Raw genomic sequence first — 18,874 nt, 5'->3', positions numbered from 1 at the left:
CAACCAGTCTTCCAAAGAGCGAACCCTGCAGGCTCTTCATAATAATGGCTTTTGTCATTTCAAAAGATCTGCTTCTGAGAAGCCAATCATTGCTCTATTCCAACTGCTCCCTGGTGAGCTATGGGGGGACCGAAAGCACGTCTTCCGCGTGGTCGGGATATGATCCTAAATAGGAAACTCCCATCACTCGGTGACAATGTAATTTTTCTACGTCTCAAGTTCACACTGGGATGTCCTAGGTTGACTCTCCCATCTGCTTCACTACAATTAAGCCCTTTAAGTTTTATTGTTTTTTAAGTCTGCAAACACACGCACACATAAAATAAAGACATGGTTCTACAGGTTATGCCTTGTTTGAAAAGGGCAGCACAGGTCCCAGACCTGCTCCTTCCCGGGGCCGTATACTCTCAACATACTTCCCGGGAGGGTGCAGGCAGACGGTCCCTTCACCTACGAGCAAGTCCCCAGTGCTGTGCGTTTCCAAAGCCACGCCACCCTCTCTCGGGAAGCTAGCTAGGAAAAGGCAGCAGCTCAGGTGGCTGCAGGTCCACCCGAGCAGGGCTGTGTCCGGCCGGGGTCTGCGGCCACCCTCCACCCGGTGCCCGGATCCGCACCCGCGAGCCGCCGCCAGCCCGCACCTGCGCGGAGAAGGCTCCCAGCCCCGCGGCGCCCGCCGCTGCGGCTCTGATTTGAAGCAGGTGAACCCTCCTTCCTGAAGCTGGATGAATAATGAATGGAGCCGGGAGGGGAAGCCGAGAGCCCAGCGCGGTGGATTAAGCCGTCTTCCTCCGCCCGCCGGCTCCCTTCCCCCTCCCTAAGCCCAGAGAGGCGAGTTTCCCGGCGACTCCGAGCAGGTGGGAATTCCTGGCGCCTCGCGTCCCCAGGCCCGCATCCCAGGACCCCCAGACTCTTGATCTTTTTATCGATGCATTTATTTGCCCGAGCTCACATCGCTTTTGCTATCATGGCGACAATTCCCACCTTCTCCTTTCTCTCCCCCAGCTCCAGGGTTTTTACACGTAGACTGGAGCCCCGGAGGAAAACTGGGAGGCAGAGGGCGAAGTCAGAGAACGGAGCTAAACTCTTATTAACCACTTCTTTTCCTCGGTAGAGGCAGCCTGGTGCCTTTCTGTACTAGGGAGATTTATTTTAGTGCGATTGAATTGCCCACCTCTAACCGGTTTATAAAACCTTAATTGGAATTTACGGGGAGATCCACTGGGGCAAGGAGGGCGGGAGAGGAGGGGGGTTTTAAGGAGCCGGATTTTATGTTTCATAGGAGCAGAAGTATTTTTACGCAGGTAAGAGCAGTTGTTCTCTCCTCACCTACGCTCCATGTAGTTGTTTTCCACTCGGGGGCACCAGGGAAGTGGAAGAAAGAGAATCCAATTTCAGGGATGGCACCTCCATCGGCCACTACCCACCCCCCAAATGCGCTCAGGGCAGAGAGGGAGTGGGGCTTGGTATCCGCGTGCAAAACAATCAGGAGTTGGATGGAATCTTCTCAGAAAAAAAACCCACTCTAGTTCCCCGGCCACCCACCTACCCATCCCCAAAAAACTTCCATCTGACTCACAATACCATAAACCGGCTGAGCTTTTAAAAGAGCACGATCACACGCGCGCGCGCGCACACACACAGCAACACTCTCTCACCTTCAGAATGATGAGGCAATGCTGCAAATTCCGCCAATGTGAGAGCCATCCCGAGCCACACTTGGAAGACACTCATCGCCGCCTCGGCACTCACGCTGGAGGAGCCCAGCAACCAAGAACCAGTTATCAGCCGAAACGCAGGCTTCCGCGCCCCTGGCTGGGCGCACCGAGAATAGAGGGCGGCGGCGAGCGGTCACCTCCGGGGAAACGAGGCGAGAGCGACACTCACATCAGCCCCGAGGCGCCGGGGCGGGAGGGGGTTTCAATTCACTCACAGCCGGGGGACAGCGCGCCCAGCTCTCCAGCCGAGCAGGGCGCCAACGCGGGCTGAGCTGGAAGAATAAAAGAGAAGGCAGGGCGCACGCAGTTCCCCGAGGCCAAGTCTCGCAGGAAAGTTGCGGGTCACCGGCCGACCTGATCTCCCAGTAGTTCCTTCAGGCCGGACCCAACCGCTCCCTGATCCCTGGTCGTGGAGACGCCGGCACGTCGGCTCCCGGATCCCCAAACCGTGGAGACCCCGGCGCAGGTTCCTCGGCGGCACCTTTTTAAAGTTCGCAGGACACTCTCAGACGGCGCCGCGTCGGCCAATGGGGTTGCCGGGAGCCCCGAAAGACCCAGCCACCCCTCTTTCTGGGCTGGGCCCCCAGGGCTCAGCGGATCTCAGCCACCCCGGGAGGCTCGCGGGAAACTTTGTGCGGCACTGCGGTCGGCTCCCGGGACTCGCCGGTGCTGCGGCCGCCCGGCGCCGCCTCGGGCTGCGCTCCCTGCCGCAGATAGTGCGAATGCTCCGGAGGAGAGCCCGGGGCTTGCGCGGAGGCACGCAGCCGCTACTTTCGCGCCCCCGCCTTCAGCCGGGGTGAGGAGCCCTACCCGGCGCTCTCCGTGCCGGCGGCCACCTCCGCACTATGCGCCCGGAACCGGTCTGCAGGGTCGAGATGCGATTACAGAAGCGGAGGAGGAATCATCATTTTAAATGCAAGGAGGAAAGAGCTGGAGAGCCCGGAAGGGACCCCCAGAATTAGAGCCACTTGGACCAGAGAGCCCGGAAACGCACAAATTCAGGCCCCCTCTGGAGCCCCGCGTTTAAAGGACAGACGCTCCGCCTCCCTCCCCTCCTTCCTCTCTCCTGAGCTCGGAGTGAAAATGGACCCAGCGACTCCGAGCTTTGGCAAAAGATTCCTGAGAGTCACGTGGAAAGGGGAGAAGCTAGGAGGGGCGGAGGGGAAGAGAGGGGAGGCCGAGAGAGCAACCTGATCCCCTGAGTCTTTCGGCTGGAGTTCAGATTGCCTTTGTCTGGGGCGGGATCGAGGGAAGGGGAGGGGAAGATGGCCTGGTCCTGACTCAACAGCCGAGGGGCCGGCCAAGAGGATGCACACCCCTCACTTGGGAGGCGGTATGCCCACCTTCAAATGCCCCGGCAAGGCTCGCACCCTACACCCCGCCACTCTGGCTGGACTGAGTGTGAGGCGGATCGGATCCATCTTCCTCGCTCTGGGACCCCCGGGTTGTCGCATCGTGGGTTTACCAGAAGCCTGAGAGGATCTCGGTGTGTATGTGTGTGTGTGTCCGAGGCGGGGCCTCCCACAGTGAGTGCACCCCCCATCCCTCCCCGAGAGAGGTTGTCAGTGGAACACTACACGGCCTCGGCGCGGTGCCTTCAACTGCGCCCCCAAATGCCCAAGACTGGGAAGGAAATGTCTGGGCAAGGCAGACTGGCACAGGCACTTGAAGAGGGGAGGTCTTCATTCCGGCTCAGGACTGAGTGACGGCAGCTGATTTTTATAGGACCAAATGAAAATAGCTGGTCTAGGGTTAATTATTTGATGAAAACAGTTGCAAAAGAGAGGTGCTCTCTGGATTCTGATTGGCCCCAAGAAGAGACGATCTGGGTCTCTCAGCTGACCTGAGATGGGTGAACCTGTCAGAGGGGAGTTATCCAAGCACTGAACCCCTGAGCTGTGAAACAGCAGGGACCCCCTCTTATTTCCAGTCTTTGCCATCTCCATAATCCCTGGATGTTTACTCTGCACTGGCGCTGCTGGGAACGATTCACTTTTCAGAATAACTGGATAAATTGTAACTGGCAGATCCCCGTAACTAATTCTATTAGCCACAGCGAAAGGAAACGTCTGACCACCCAGCACTGATACTTGCGTGTTTTACAGGACCCAGGGATCGTGCACCCTCCGTCTCTCATGGTCCGAGGTGGTCACAGGGACTGAGGCTGTCACCTTGTACCTGAAGCACATAGTTGGTGTTCAGTCGCCCAGTCCTGTCCAACTCTTTGCCACCCCATGGACTGCAGCATATCAGGCCTCTCTGTCCCTCACCATCTCCTGAAGTTTGCCCAAGTTCATGTCCAATGAATCAACAATGCCATCCAGCCATCTCATCCTCTGACGCCCTCTTCTCCTTCTGCCCTCAATCCTCGCCAGCATCAGAAACTTTTCCAATAAGTTGGCTGTTGGCATCAAATGACCAAAATACTGAAGTTTCAGCTTCAGCATCAGTCCTTCCGATGAAGGACTAAGTATGAGTATTCAGGGTTGATTTCCAATGAATGAATATTCAGGGTTGATTTCCCTTAAGATTAACTGGTTTGATCTCCTTGCTGTCCAAGGGACTCTCAGGAGTCTTCTCCAGCACCACAGTTCAAAGGCATCAATTCGTCAGAGCTCCGCCTTCTTTACCGTCCAGCTCTCAAAACCATACCTGACCACTGGGAAGACCATAATCATAACTATACGGAACTTGGTCAGCAGAGTAATGTCTCTGCTTTTCAACACACTATCTAGGTTTGTCTTAGCTATCCTGCCAAGAAATCAAACATCTTCTGATTTCATGGCGGAGTCACCATCCACAGTGATTTTAGAGCTCAAGAAGAAGAAATCTGTCCATACTTCCACCTTTTCCTGCCCTATTTGCCAGTAAGTAATGGAGAAGGAAATGGTAACCCACTCCAGTGTTCTTGCCTGGAGAATCCCAGGGACGGGGGAGCCTGGTGGGCTGCTGTCTATGGGGTCACACAGAGTCGGACACGACTGAAGCGACTTAGCAGCAGCAGCAGCAGCAATGGGGACAGATACCATGATCTTAGTTTTTTCTTTAGTTTTATGCCAGCTCTTTCACTCTCCTCCTTCACCCTCATCAAGAGGCTCCCCTTTGCTTTCTGCCATTAGAGTGGCATCATCCACATATCTGAGGTTGTTGATGTTTCTCCCGCCTATCTTGATTCCAGCTTGTAACTCATCCAGCCCAGCATTTCTCATGATGTGCTTAGTGTTTGTATTAAATAAACAGAGTGACAGCAGACAGCCCTATCATACTCCTTTCTCAATCTTCAACAATCAATTGTTCCATACAGGGTTCTAACTGTTACTTCTTGACCTACATAAAAGTTTCTCAGGAGACAGGTAAGATGGTCTGGTATTCCCATCTCTTTAAGAGCTTTCTGCAGTTTATAGCAGAGAGCACACAGTAAGCACTCATTAAACATTTGTTAAAAGAATGAGCAAAATAGGAAGAACCTGAGAACAGTGGTCACTTAGATGAGGTTGGTTTGGAAAATCCCCTTTTCCCAAAAAAAGAATCCTCTCCCTTTTTTATTTAGAAAGTTGACATTTTCTTTATCCCATGTAAAGTGCTGTGAAAACTCAGCTTCCAGCACACTCTGTCAACCACATTACCATCCTAATGCCAACTTTACAGAAATTTTGTAGCCACCACTGACTAGGAGTAACTGAGACAATCTGCTCTCTCAAGAACCAATTTGACTTTATTTTTAAAAAGTCTTACAGAAGTCTCAATAAGTCATCTATTATTTTGTTTTTAATGCAAGTATATCAGTTTTTTAAAAGGAAAGGAAATGAAGGTAGGAGGGAATAGCAGGGCAGGCCAGGCCAGGGGAAGGGCACTGCCACATTACCCTGAACTCATCTATGCTATATTTATTTCTCACATGCTCAGTCTACCAGAAGCCCAAGACAGGGACACACACTGGCCAACTCACATCATCTAATGAGACAGAGTTGATAGGCCTAGACTTTGTGTACTGAGATGCTTGGATGACCCAGTGGTTAAAAGAGTCAACCAATAATCCAGTAATATGAGGGATATCTAGTGTCTCCTGTGGCCACTTAAAATATTGGTAAAAGATTTATGTTAACCTATTTCATTATGGTGGAAATTTAGTAAGCATTTTTATGAATATACAACTAATCATAACCAACTTATGTCTATACATTAACCTCTAAGTCTGAGTGCTTCATTTCAACAACCAATGCTTCCACTGACAGAAGTCCAAGAGCAGAGAAAGCCAAGTCTACCTCCTCAAGGCTTTTTATTGATTTGTCTTTTGTGTGTTGGTGGGCGGGGGTGGCGGGCGGGGTTGGGAGGGCACACCATTTGCGTGCTTCCTGGGTGGAGCCAATGGTAAAGAATCCACCTACAATATAGGAGACATGAGTTCAAACCCTAGGTTGGGAAGATATCCTAAAGAAAGAAATAGCAACCTACTCCAGTATTCTTGCCTGGAGAATTCCATGGACAGAGGAGCCTGGCGGGCTACAGTCCATGGGGTCACAAAGAATCAGACATGACTGAGCATGCGCACAGTTTTGTCATGTTGCACGTGGGATCTTAGTTCCCTGACCAGGGATTGAATCCATGCCCCTTGCAGGAAAGTCCCTCATTTTTTGTACATCTTGTTTTGACACCCATTAACATGTCTCACAAAATCTACTTAGTCAGTCCTGCTATCATCTATCAGCATGTCTCTGGCTTTGTGACTGCCCATTTAGGGGCAAAGATGTATCATTCCTGCTCTAAATGATAGTATTACCAACAATAATAGCTAACACATACTGACTACTTTGTGGCTAACACTGTATACTTGTTTATTTAATCCTCCAATACTCTTGTGAGATAGGTACTCCTAGTATATTCATTTACCAGAGAAATAACTGATGCTGGTATTTAAATAATCCATCCAAAGTCAAGACAGCTAATACATGACAAAGTATATTGGAATAAGCAACTCTAGCTGCAATGACAGGCAACCCCTCAAATCACAGTGTCTGAAAATAATGCAAGTTTACTTCTCAACCACATCCTGGCCCCTGTGCATTTATAGCTCCTGCACATATGCCCCTGGGCATTGATAACCTCTTATTCCTAGGCCATCATGGATCTCTAGGCTTGCACTGCTTCTGCATGGAAGGCCAGAGAGCTATAAAACAGGCGCTGAAATCCCTAAGTGCCTCAGCCCCTTCTCTCAGAGTCTAGTGACAAGAGTCACCGTAACTCTAACCTAACTGCAAGGGGAGCTGGGGCCATAGAGGAACATGTAGAAACTCAGCAAGCATTAACTCTACCACCTCAGTGCAGAGTCCTTGCCCTTAACTATCTTAATTATTCTACCTTACATTCTCTTGCCCACTAGCAAGGTGTCAGGTTGAACCTTCCCTTCTTTAGTCTCTAAGTTGTTTCCAACTCTTTGTGACCCCGTGGACTGCAGCATGCCAAGTTTCCCTATCCTTCACCATCTCCTGGAGTTTGCCCAAATGCATGTCCACTGAGTTAGTGGTACTATCCAAACAGCTCATCCTCTGTTGTCCGCTTCTCCTCCCACCTTCAATCTTTTCCAGCATCAGGGTCTTTTCCAATGAGTCGGCTCTTTGCATCAGGTGGCCAAAGTATTGGAGCTTTGGCTTCCGCATCAGTCCTCCCAATGAATATTCAGGGTTGATTTTTTTTTTTTTAGGATTGACTGCTTTGACCTCCTTGTTGTTCAAGGGACTCTCAAGAGTCGTCTCCATCACCACAGTTTAAAAGCATCAATTCTTTGGTGCTCAGCCTTCATTATGGTCAACTCTCTCATCCATATATGACTATTGGACAAACAATAGCTTTAACGATATGGACCTTTGTCAGCAAAGTAATATCTCTGCTTTTTAATACACTGTCTAGGTTTGTCATAGCCTTTCTTCCAAGGAGCAAGCATCTTTTAATTTCATAGCTGCAGTCACCATCTGCAGTGATTTTGGAGCCCAAGAAAATAAAATCTGACACTGTTTCCATTGTTTCCCCATCTATTTGCCATAAAGTGATGACACTGGATCCCATGATCTTAATTTTTTGAGTGTTGAGTTTTAAGCCAGCTATTACACTCTCCTCTTTCACCTTCATCAAAAGGCTCTTTAGTTCCTCTTTACTTTTTTCTGTAAAGGTGGTGTTATCTGCATATCTGAGGTTGATGATATTTCTCCTGGCAATCTTGATTCCAGCTTCTGATTCATCCAGCCCAGCATTTCATACAATGTATCTGCATATAAGTTAAATAAGTGGGGTGACAATATATATCCTTGATGTACTCCTTTCCCAATTTGGAACCAGTCCATTGTTCCATGTGCGGTTCTAACTGTTGCTTATTGACCTGCATACAGGTTTCTCAGGAGACAGATAAGGTGGTCTGGTATTCCAATCTCTTTAAGAATTTTGTAGTTTTTTGTAATCCACTCAGTCAAGGATTTCATCTAGTCAATGAAGCAGAAGTAGATTCTTTTTGGAATTCCTTTGCTTTTTCTATGATCCAATGGATATTAAATCTATGATCTCTGGTTCCTCTGCCTTTTCTAAATCCAGCTTGTACATCTGAAGTTCTCTGTTCAGTTAGTTCAGTTCAGTCACTCAGTCATGTTCAACTCTTTGTGACCCCATGAATTGCAGCATGCCAGGCCTCCCTGTCCATCACCAACTCCCGGAGTTCACTCAAACTCATGTCCATAGAGTCAGTGATGCCATCCAGCCATCTCATCCTCTGTTGTCCCCTTCTCCTCCTGCCCCCAATCCCTCCCAGCATCAGAATCTTTTCCAATGAGTCAACTCTTCGCATCAGGTGGCCAAAGTATTGGAGTTTCAGCTTTAGCATCAGTCCTTGCAAAGAACACCCAGGGCTGATCTCCTTTAGAATGGACTGGTTGGATCTCCTTGCAGTCCAAGGGACTCTCAAGAGTCTTATCCAACACCACAGTTCAAAAATATCAATTCTTCAGCACTCAGCTTTCTTCACAGTCCAACTCTCACATCCATACATGACCACTGGAAAAACCATAGTCTTAACTAGACGGACCTTTGTTGGCAAAGTAATGTCTTTTGAATATGCTATCTAGGTTGGTCATAACTTTCCTTCCAAGGAGCAAGTGTCTTTTAATTTCATGGCTGCAATCACCATCTGCAGTGATTTGGGAGCCCCCAAAAATAAAGTCTGGCACTGTTTCCCCATCTATTTGCCATGAAGTGATGGGACCAGATGCCATGATCTTTGTTTTCTGAATGTTGAGCTTTAAGCCAACTTTTTCACTCTCCTCTTTCACTTTCATCAAGAGGCTTTTGAGTTCCTCTTCACTTTCTGCCAGAAGGGTGGTGTCACCTGCATATCTGAGGTTATTGATATTTCTCCCGGCAATCTCCATTCCATCTTGTGCTTCTTGCAGCCCAGCGTTTCTTATGATGTACTCTGCATATAAGTTAAATAAGCAGGGTGACAATATACAGCCTTGACGTACTCCTTTTCCTATTTGGAACCAGTCTATTGTTCCATGTCCAGTACTAACTGTTGCTTCCTGACCTGCATATAGGTTTCTCAAGAGACAGGTCAGGTGGTCTGGTATTCACATCTCTTTCAGAATTTTCCACAGTTTATTGTGATCCACACAAAGGCTTTGGCATAGTCAATAAAGCAGAAATAGATGTTTTTCTGGAACTCTCTTGCTTTTTTAATGATCCAGCAGATGTTGGAAATTTGATCTCTGGTTCCTCTGCCTTTTCTAAAACCAGTTTGAACATTTGGAAGTTCATGGTTCACGTATTGCTGAAGCCTGGCTTAGAGAATTTTGAGCATTACTTTACTAGCGTGTGAGATGAGTGCAATTGTGTGGTAGTTTGAGCATTCTTTGGCATTGCCTTTCTTTGGGATTGGAATGAAAACTGACCTTTTCCAGGCCTGTGGCCACTGCTGAGTTTTCCAAATTTGCTGGCATATTGAGTGCAGCACTTTCACAGCATCATCTTTGAGGATTTGAAATAGCTCAACTGGAATTCCATCACCTCCACTAGCTTTGTTTGTAGTGATGCTTTCTAAGGCCCACTTGACTTCACATTTCAGGATGTCTGGCTCTAGGTGAGTGATCACACCATCATGATTATCTTGGTCATGAAGCTCTTTTTTGTACAGTTCTTCTGTGTATTCTTGCCACCTCTTCTTAATATCTTCTGCTTCTGTTAGGTCCATACCATTCCTGTCCTTTATGGAGCCCATCTTTGCATGAAATGTTCCCTTGGTATCTCTAATTTTCTTGAAGAGATCTCTAGTCTTTCCCATTCTGTTGTTTTCCTCTATTTCTTTGCATTGATCGCTGAGGAGGGCTTTCTTATCTCTTCTTGCTATTCTTTGGAACTCTGCATTCAGATCCTTGTATCTTTCTTTTTCACCTTTGCTTTTTGTTTCTCTTCTTTTCAGAGCTATTTGTAAGACCTTGGTACTGTTGAAGTCTACTTTGAAGGATTTTGAGCATTACCTTGCTAGCATGTGAAATGAGCACAGTTGTACAAAGTATGAACATTCTTTGGCATTGCCTTTTTGGGAGATTGGAATGGAAATTTACCTTTTCCAGTCCTGTGGCCACTGCTGAATTTGCCAAATTTGCTGGCATATTGAGTGCAGCATTTTCACAGCATCATCTTTCAGGATTTGAAATAGCTCAGTTGGAATTCCATCACCTCCACTAGTTCTGTTCATAAAAATGCTTCCTAAGGCCCACTTGAATTCACACTCCAGGATGTCTGTAAGGAAGTGACGACACCACCATGGTTATCCAGGTTATTAAGATCTTTTTTGTATAGTTCTGCTGTGTATTCTTGCCACCTCTTCTTAATATCTTCTGCTTCTGTTAGGTCCTTGCCATCTTTGTCCTTTACTGTGCCCATCTTTGCATCAAATGTTTCCTTAGTATCTCTGATTTTCTGAAGAGACCTCTAGTCTTTCCCGTTCTATTGTTTTCCTCTATTTCTTTGCATTGTTCTCTTAAGAAGGCTTTCTTATCTCTCCTTGCTATTCTCTGAAACTTTGCTTTTATTTTTCTGCATCAAATACTTAGGTCAAAAAGAATATCAAATATTCATGAGTACAATATTCAAATTGTACATGAGTACAATATAAACTGATGGGCTCTGTTATATTCTAACCCTTCCACACAGATAGCCACAGCAAAATCATTCATTTTTCTCTGCTTAACTAAATATAATTTTTAAAAAAATGCAATCAGAATGTACATGCTATTTTGTAACCTGCCTTTTCTCTTCCACTGAACAGAATAGCTAGGCTACAGATTTCCAAACCAATGACATTGATCCACCTCATTCCTTTTAAGAGCTGCTTGGGTTTGCACTGTATAGATATGTCTTTACATATTGAGCCAATCCTCTTTTGAATAACATTTATACTGTTTCCAATTTTTACCTTTATAATAATCCAGTACTAACCATTCTTACGATTCTTTCTGCAGCTACCCAATTATTTCTCTGGGATAAACTTTTGTAGGTGAAATCTCTGGGTGAAAGGCAGGCATATTTTTCATTTTTATTCTATCATTTAGTCTTTACACATCTCAGAAAGTAAAATAGCATTTTGCTTAACATCACTTATTAACTGACATGTTAAACTCCATGAACCTCAGATTCCCTGTCTGTGAAATGGACATTCCTATATTTTTTGTATTTCTTTGTGTGTGTGTGTGTGTGTGTGTGTGTCTGAATGGCCTCTATATTTTTCTGTTAGTGGAGTTTTTGGTTCTACGTGGAATTATAAGGATTTTTCATATATTCAGAGCATTAATCCTTTTCTATGAAAATGGATATTGCTTTACAGAAAAGGAGTAGCTATTTGCCATTTATTTTTGTGAGAAATGATAATTTTCCCAGCATTGTTAGTGGAAAGATATGCAAAATGAAAACCAAGAAAATGGGTTTCATATCTACAGTCTTTTTCCAGGGATAAAATAAAAATCCCAAGTTTTTAAATTTTCCTTATTTTATCTTCCCCACTTGGGATGGCCCCCCAACTCTTCCATGCTGGCTTGGTCATATTAATTGCAGCATACTCTCCCTGCTCAGTGTCCCTACCTCCCATGCTGTTAAATATCTGTAATATCATCCTATGTTAAATGTAACAGCACAGCAGAAAACCAAGCTTCAGAGGTCACTGAAAATACCAAATGGTCACAGCAGCCAATAAAGAAAAAGAAGATAAGTCATTTTTGCACATTTAATCAATTGCTTTCCTACACAGATTACACTGGCTTTTGTCTTTTAAATAAAAATCCTACAGGACTGGACCAGATTCATCCCACACTTTACTAGTACATACTTGCTGTGCTGTGCTTAGTCGCTCAGTCATGTCTGACTCTTTGTAACCCCATGGACCGTAGCCCACCAGGCTCCTCTGTCCATGGGATTCTCTAGGCAAGAATATTGGAGTGGGTTGCCATTTCCTTCTCCAGGGGATCTTCCCAACCCAGGGATTGAACTCAGGTCTCGTGCATTACAGGCAGATTCTTTACCATCTGAGCTTCCAGGGCAACCCCACAAGTACATACTTGTCAATAGATTTTTTTTAAAAACTTGTTTCTGATTACATCTAAAACATCTAGAATAACCTACCTATCTAAACAATACTGGTAATCAATACACCATGGTCATGATAATGGGAAAACATTACTGAAAATTTTATAAGAAACTAGTTTTACCAATCACACAGTTGCCATGCTGAACTGTATAACCCCATTTGTATTTATTTCTACTGAAATAACTGAAGGAGGCCAGGTGTAAAAAGAAGAGATGAGAGAGAAAGAAATCAGGAAAATACACTTTGCTTTTGCTTCAGATAAGGAGATATTATAAAATTCAGCACCTCTGTCCCTGCCCCGATTTAAACAGTGAAATACTGTGAACAACCTGTAATACAAAATGTGTTGAGTGAACTGATTCATCCATAAACTGGAATATTATTCAGAGATTAAAAACAATATCTTTTCATACTGTTCATGGGGTTCTCAAGGCAAGAATGCTGAAGTGGTTTAAGCTGGCTTAAAATTCAACATTCAAAAAACTAAAATCATGGCATCCAGTCCCATCACTTCATGGCAAATAGATGGGGGGAAAATTGGAAACAGTGACAGACTTTATTTTCTTGGGCTCCAAAATTACTGCAGATGGTGACCACAGCCTTGAAATTTAGAAGACGCTTGCTCCTTGGAAGAAAAGCTATGATAAACCTAGACAGCATATTAAAAAGAGAGACATCACATCAACAAAGATCTGTCTAGTCAACGCTATGATTTTTTCCACTAGTTATGTACAGATGTGAGAGTTGGACCATAAAGAATGCTGAGAGCCCAAGAATTGATGCTTTTGAACTGTGGTGCTGGAGAAGACTCTTGAAAGTCCCTTGGACTGCAAGAAGATCCAACCAGTCAATCCTAAAGGAAACCAACCCTGAATACTCATTGGAAGGGCTGATGCTGAAGCTGAAGCCCCAGTACTCTGGCCACCTGATGTGAAGAGCCAACTCATTGGGAAAAACCTTGATGCTAGGAAGGATTGAGGACAAGAGGAGGAGGGTGCAACAGAAGATGAGATGACTGGATGGCATCACCGACTCAAGGGACATGAGTTTGAGCAAACTATGGGAGATAGTGAAAGACAGGGAAGCCTGGCATGCTGCAGTCCATAGGGTAGCAAAGAATCAGACATGACCGAAGAAACTATATCTTAAATGTATATGTATTGACATGGAAAGCTGTTTTTAAAATATTGTTGGATGAAAAACATAGGTTGTAAGAAAATAACATAACTTTCCAATGATTTTGCTCATACATATACACGTTCATGCATTTATACACATATTCATACACACAGTGTTCCCAGATGGCGCTAGTAGTAAAGAACCCTCCTGCCAATGCAGAAGATATAAGAGACAGTTTCTGTCCCTGGGTGTGGAAGATGCCCTGGGGGAGGGCATGCCAACCCACTCCTTTATTTTTGCGCGGTGAATCCCATGGACAGAGGAGCCTGATGGGCTACAGTTCATAGAGTCACAAAGAGTTGGACATGACTGAGTGACTAAGCACAGCACAGCACATTCATACACACGTATCTCAAAGGTTATACACCAAAATATTATCTGAGAATCTGAGTTTTCATTCCTCTTTTTAGGACTTCCCTGGTGGTCTAGGGGTGAAGAATCCTCCTTCCAATGCAGGGGACGTGGGCTGGGTCCTTGGTCAGAGAACTAAGATCCCACAAGTTGCTGGGAAACTAAGGTGGCACAGCCACAACGACTGAACCCATGCTGCAACAAAGACCCAAGACAGCCAGAATATAATAATAAATAAAATTTTTAAAATAATTTTTCTTTTTAGCTAATCAGTATTTTCTCATGCATCGATATTATTGAACACATTTAACTGTGCAATGCAAAATTATATTAGAGAAATTTTCAAATGACAGAGTCAGCTAATTCAAACTGGCTAAACCATATGTGTAGTATTTACTCTGTCATAATTAGAAACTAACACTCTCTTTAGAAGACCTTCAGATTGAATCCAATTTAGCATTTGAATGATGTCATTAAGGACCTGAGTTCTTTCTTTTTCTCTGCTCTGCCTTTGTGACAGACATTACTAGGGCTCATGGTCATTTTCTGGAAACACTGGATATCAGATTTTCCCAGCCTGCTCACAGTTAAGTGAGGCCATGAGCTAGGTCTAGACCTGCACTGTCCAATTGAGCAGCCACTGCCCACATATGGCTATTGAGCTCCTGAAAGGTGGCTAGTCCAAATTAAGATGTGCTGAAAGTATAAAATATATATCAGATTTCAAAGACTTAGTACAAACACACAAAAATTTTTAAATCTCATTAATTATTTATATTAACTACATGTATTTTGAATCAGATCAGAGCAGATCAGTTGCTCAGTCGTGTCCAACTCTTTGTGACTCCATGAATCGCAGCACACCAGGCCTCCCTGTCCATCACCAACTCCCGGAGTTCACTCAGACTCACGTCCATCAAGTCAGTGATGCCATCCAGCCATCTCATCCTCTGTCGTCCCCTTCTCCTCCTGCCCCTAATCCCTCCCAGCATCAGAGTCTTTTCCAATGAGTCAACTCTTCGCACGAGGTGGCCAAAGTACTGGAGTTTCAGCTTTAGCATCATTCCTTCCAAAGAACACCCAGGGCTGATCTCCTTCAGAATGGACTGGTTGGATCTCCTTGCAGTCCAAGGGACTCTCAAGAGTCTTCTCCAACACCACAGTTCAAAAGCATCAATTCTTCAGCGCTCAGCCTTCTTCACAGTCCAATTCTCACATCCATATATGACCACTGGAAAAACCATAGCCTTGACTAGACGGACCTTTGTTGGCAAAGTAATGTCTCTGCTTTTGAATATGCTATCTAGGTTGGTTGTAACTTTCCTTCCAAGGAGTAAGCATCTTTTAATTTCATGGCTGCAGTCACCATCTGCAGTGATTTGGGAGCCCAGAAAAATTAAGTCTGACACTGTTTCCACTGTTTCCCCATCTATTTCCCATGAAGTGGTGGGACCAGATGCCATGATCTTCGTTTTCTGAATGTTGAGCTTTAAGCCAACTTTTTCACTCTCCACTTTCACTTTCATCAAGAGGCTTTTGAGTTCCTCTTCACTCTGTTAAATAAAATGTATTATTAAAACTAACTTCATTTGTTTCTTTTTACTTTTTAAAATGTAGCTTTTGGAAAATTGGGTTTACATATGTCCACTAATCTGTTTATGAGATGAGATATGAGAATGAGTTCTAATCTGTGAGAATGATTGAAAAAACAGCTGATAGTATCAAGCACTGGCAAGGATGTACAGGAACTGGTGCTCTCACACACATGCTGATGCTAATGTAAAACAAGGCAGACACCTTGGAAACCGGTTTGGAAGCTTCTTACAAAGGTAAACAGGAAGCAACCATGTGACCTAGCTATCTCACTCCTCTAAATATTTCCCAAGGGAAATGAAAACCTATCATTTCACACAAAAATTTGCACTTAAATATCTTTATTAGCCACAGAACTGGACAGGTCAGTTTTTATTCCAATCCCAAAGCTAGGCAATGCCAAAGAATGTTCAAACTACCACACAATTGCATTCATCTCACATGCTAGCAAAGTACTGCTCAAAATTCTCCAAGCCAGGCTTCAGCAATAAGTGAACCATGAACTTCCAGATATTCCAGCTGGATTTAGAAAAGGCAGAGGAACCAGAGATCAAATTTCCAACATCCGCTGGATCATTAAAAAAGCAAGAGAGTTCCAGAAAAACACCTATTTCTGCTTTATTGACTACGCCAAAGCCTTCGACTGTATGGATCACAACAAACTGTGGAAAACTCTTGAAGAGATGGGAATACCAGACCACCTTACCTGCCTCCTGAGAAATCTGTATGCAGGTCAAGAAGCAACAGTTAGAACTGGACATGGAACAACAGACTGTATCCAAATAGGAAGAGGAGTATGTCAAGGCTGTCACCCTGCTTACTAAACTTATATGCAGAGTACATCCTGCAAAATGTGGGGCTGGATGAAGCACAAGCTGGAATCAAGACTGCCAGGAGAAATAGCAATAACCTCAGATATGCTGATGATACCACCCTTATAGCAAAAAGCAAAGAAGAACTAAAGAGCCTCTTGAAAGTGAGGGAGAGTAAAATAGTTGGCTTAAAACTCAACATTCAATAAACCAAAATCATGGCATCCAATCCCATCACTTCATGGCAAATGGATGGGGAAACGATGGAAACAGGACAGACAGGCTCCAAAATCACTGCAGATGGTGACTACAGCCATGAAATTAAAAGATGCTTGTTCCTTAGAAGAAAAGCTATGACAAATCTAGACAGTATATTAAAAAGCAGACATTACTTTACCAACAAAGATCTGTATAGTCAAAGCTATGGTTTTTCCAGTAGTCATGTATGAATGTGAGAGTTGGACCATAAAGAAAGCTGACAGCCAAAGAATTTATGTTTTTGAGCTGTAGTGTTGGAGAGTCTCTTGGACTGCAAGGAGATCCAATTAGTCAATCCTAAAGGAAATCAGTCCTGAATATTCATTGGAAGGACTGATGCTGAAGCTGACGCTCCAAAGCTTTGACCAAAGAATTGACTCATTAGAAAAGAAAGAGTCTGATGCTGGGAAAGATTGAAGGTGAGAGAAGAGGGCGACAGAGGATGAGATGATTGGATGGCATCACTGACTCAATGGACATGAGTTTGGGCAAACTCTGGGAGATGGTGAAGGACAGGGAAGCCTGGTGTGCTGCAGTCCACGAGGTCACAAACAGTCAGACATGACTGAGCAACTGAGCAACAACAACAAAACTATTCTCTAATTTCAAACAGACAATAAACAAATAAGTTTTAGAAAACAAACTCTACCTCCAAATTTAGTAACAACAGCAATAACAATAAAGTTAGTCAAAATAATTACACATGTGGCTCACGTTATGTTTCTATCAGACAGCACTATTTTTAGACAATAGGGTATGTTACTTTCAAGCCAAAGCAACTACAGAAATGCTCCCTTCCCTGCCTGAGTGAAGGCTGAAACCTCTGATGGCAGCATCATTAGACGGTGGAGCCTCTATAAGCCCAAGTTCTTGAATTACTCTTTAGAACCAAAGCCCTGCCAGTACTCACTGGACACCTACTGTAAGAAATAAACTTTATTTTGTTAAGCAATAGCCTAACCTATCATGATGGATGCTGCTTTCCATTGTGTCAACTTCACCTTCCACTTGGCTCCTGATTTTAGGTACTAAATAACTGCCTGCAATTCTCAGAGCTACAAGCCTCTTAGTTCAGTTTACAGAGAATTGATCCAGAACTATCTTTAAAACAAAGGAAGGAATTTGCTTCCTTGTGAACCCCCAGCAGACATTTTCTTATATTTCATTGGTTCACATTCACTCCCATGCTCACCCCTGAATCAACATATTTAACAGAGTATGGGATTTCATGGACTAGCTCAGACCTGAGTCAAGCTCCACCCCTACAGTCGGGAGTCAAGTTCTCAAAATAGGGAGACTAATTTGTTACCCAAATCAAGATACTTTAGAAAGTGATAAAAAGAATATATTCATAATTATTCCAGAAGCACAGACACAAGCCAGAGATCCCAAGGTACATGGCTTCCTGAGGAAGATGTGGATGCCTGAATGAACAGTTGGTAGGTAGTAAGAGAAAGTGGAATGGTTACTGGGGTAATAACCACAATAACTATGCTAAAAATATATTTTTAATCACATACCTACTGTCTTAGTCCATTCAGGTTGTTACAATAAAATACCATAGACCGGGAAGCTGATAAACAATAGAAATTTATTGTTCACAATTCTGGAGGCTTGGAAATCCAAGATGAAGGTGCAGGCATGTTTGGTGTCTGGTGAGAGCTTCCTAGTTCATGGACGGTTATCTGGCTGTAAACTCACAAAGGAGAAAGGAAAGGAAGCTCTCTGGAGCCTGTTTTATAAGGACACTAATCCCATTTGTGATGGTTTGTTCCTGCTTGCTCAGTTACTTCTGTCGTGTCTGACTCTGCAACACCATGGAATGTAGCCCTCCAGGCTCTCCTGTCTGTGGGATTTCCCAGCAAGAATACTGGAGTGAGTTGCCATGCCCTCCTCCAGAGGATCTTCCCAACCCAGAGATTGAACATTCCTCTCCTGTGTCTCCAGCATTGTAGGCAGATTCTTTATCACTTGAGCCACCAGGGGAGCCCTGTCATGACCTAATCATGTCCCAAAGGCCCCACCTACAAATACCATCACGTTGGGAAGGTTGCAACATATGAACTGGGGTGAGGGTAGGGAATGGAACACCAGCATTCCATCAATAGCACATGCAAAGAAAGTAAGTCCACGAGGCAGAGAAGACCAGATATATTCTCTATTAGAGAAAACTCCGCTGACTGCCAGACTGGCTACTGAAGTTGGCTTGTTTTCAAGGTATTCTTTCTGAGGTAACACAACTAGGAATCAATGTTACGTGAACTCAGACCAGACCTCCCATTCCCCACACCAAGGCTTTTTAACGACCTCAAAGCAGAAATGACAAAGAATAACATTTTCCACAT

General features: G+C 44.6%; 1 protein-coding gene across 2 annotated transcripts in view; it reads right to left on the bottom strand.

Annotated features, from left to right (window-relative positions):
* Nucleotides 1–2,778, bottom strand: part of FRAS1 (Fraser extracellular matrix complex subunit 1) — a 534,964-nt gene extending 532,186 nt beyond the window's left edge. For both annotated transcript variants that reach the window (XM_070791638.1, XM_070791639.1), the window contains exon 1: nt 1,656–2,778. In XM_070791638.1, the coding sequence (XP_070647739.1) occupies nt 1,656–1,731 (76 nt within the window). In that variant the 5' untranslated portion in view covers nt 1,732–2,778. The remainder of the gene's footprint in view (nt 1–1,655) is intronic.
* Between the last annotated feature and the right edge of the window lie 16,096 nt (nt 2,779–18,874).

This window comes from Bos indicus, chromosome 6 (genome assembly GCF_029378745.1).
Source record: "Bos indicus isolate NIAB-ARS_2022 breed Sahiwal x Tharparkar chromosome 6, NIAB-ARS_B.indTharparkar_mat_pri_1.0, whole genome shotgun sequence".
Taxonomy (NCBI): Eukaryota; Metazoa; Chordata; class Mammalia; order Artiodactyla; family Bovidae; genus Bos; species Bos indicus.
This window is presented reverse-complemented; position numbering and strand designations above follow the sequence as displayed.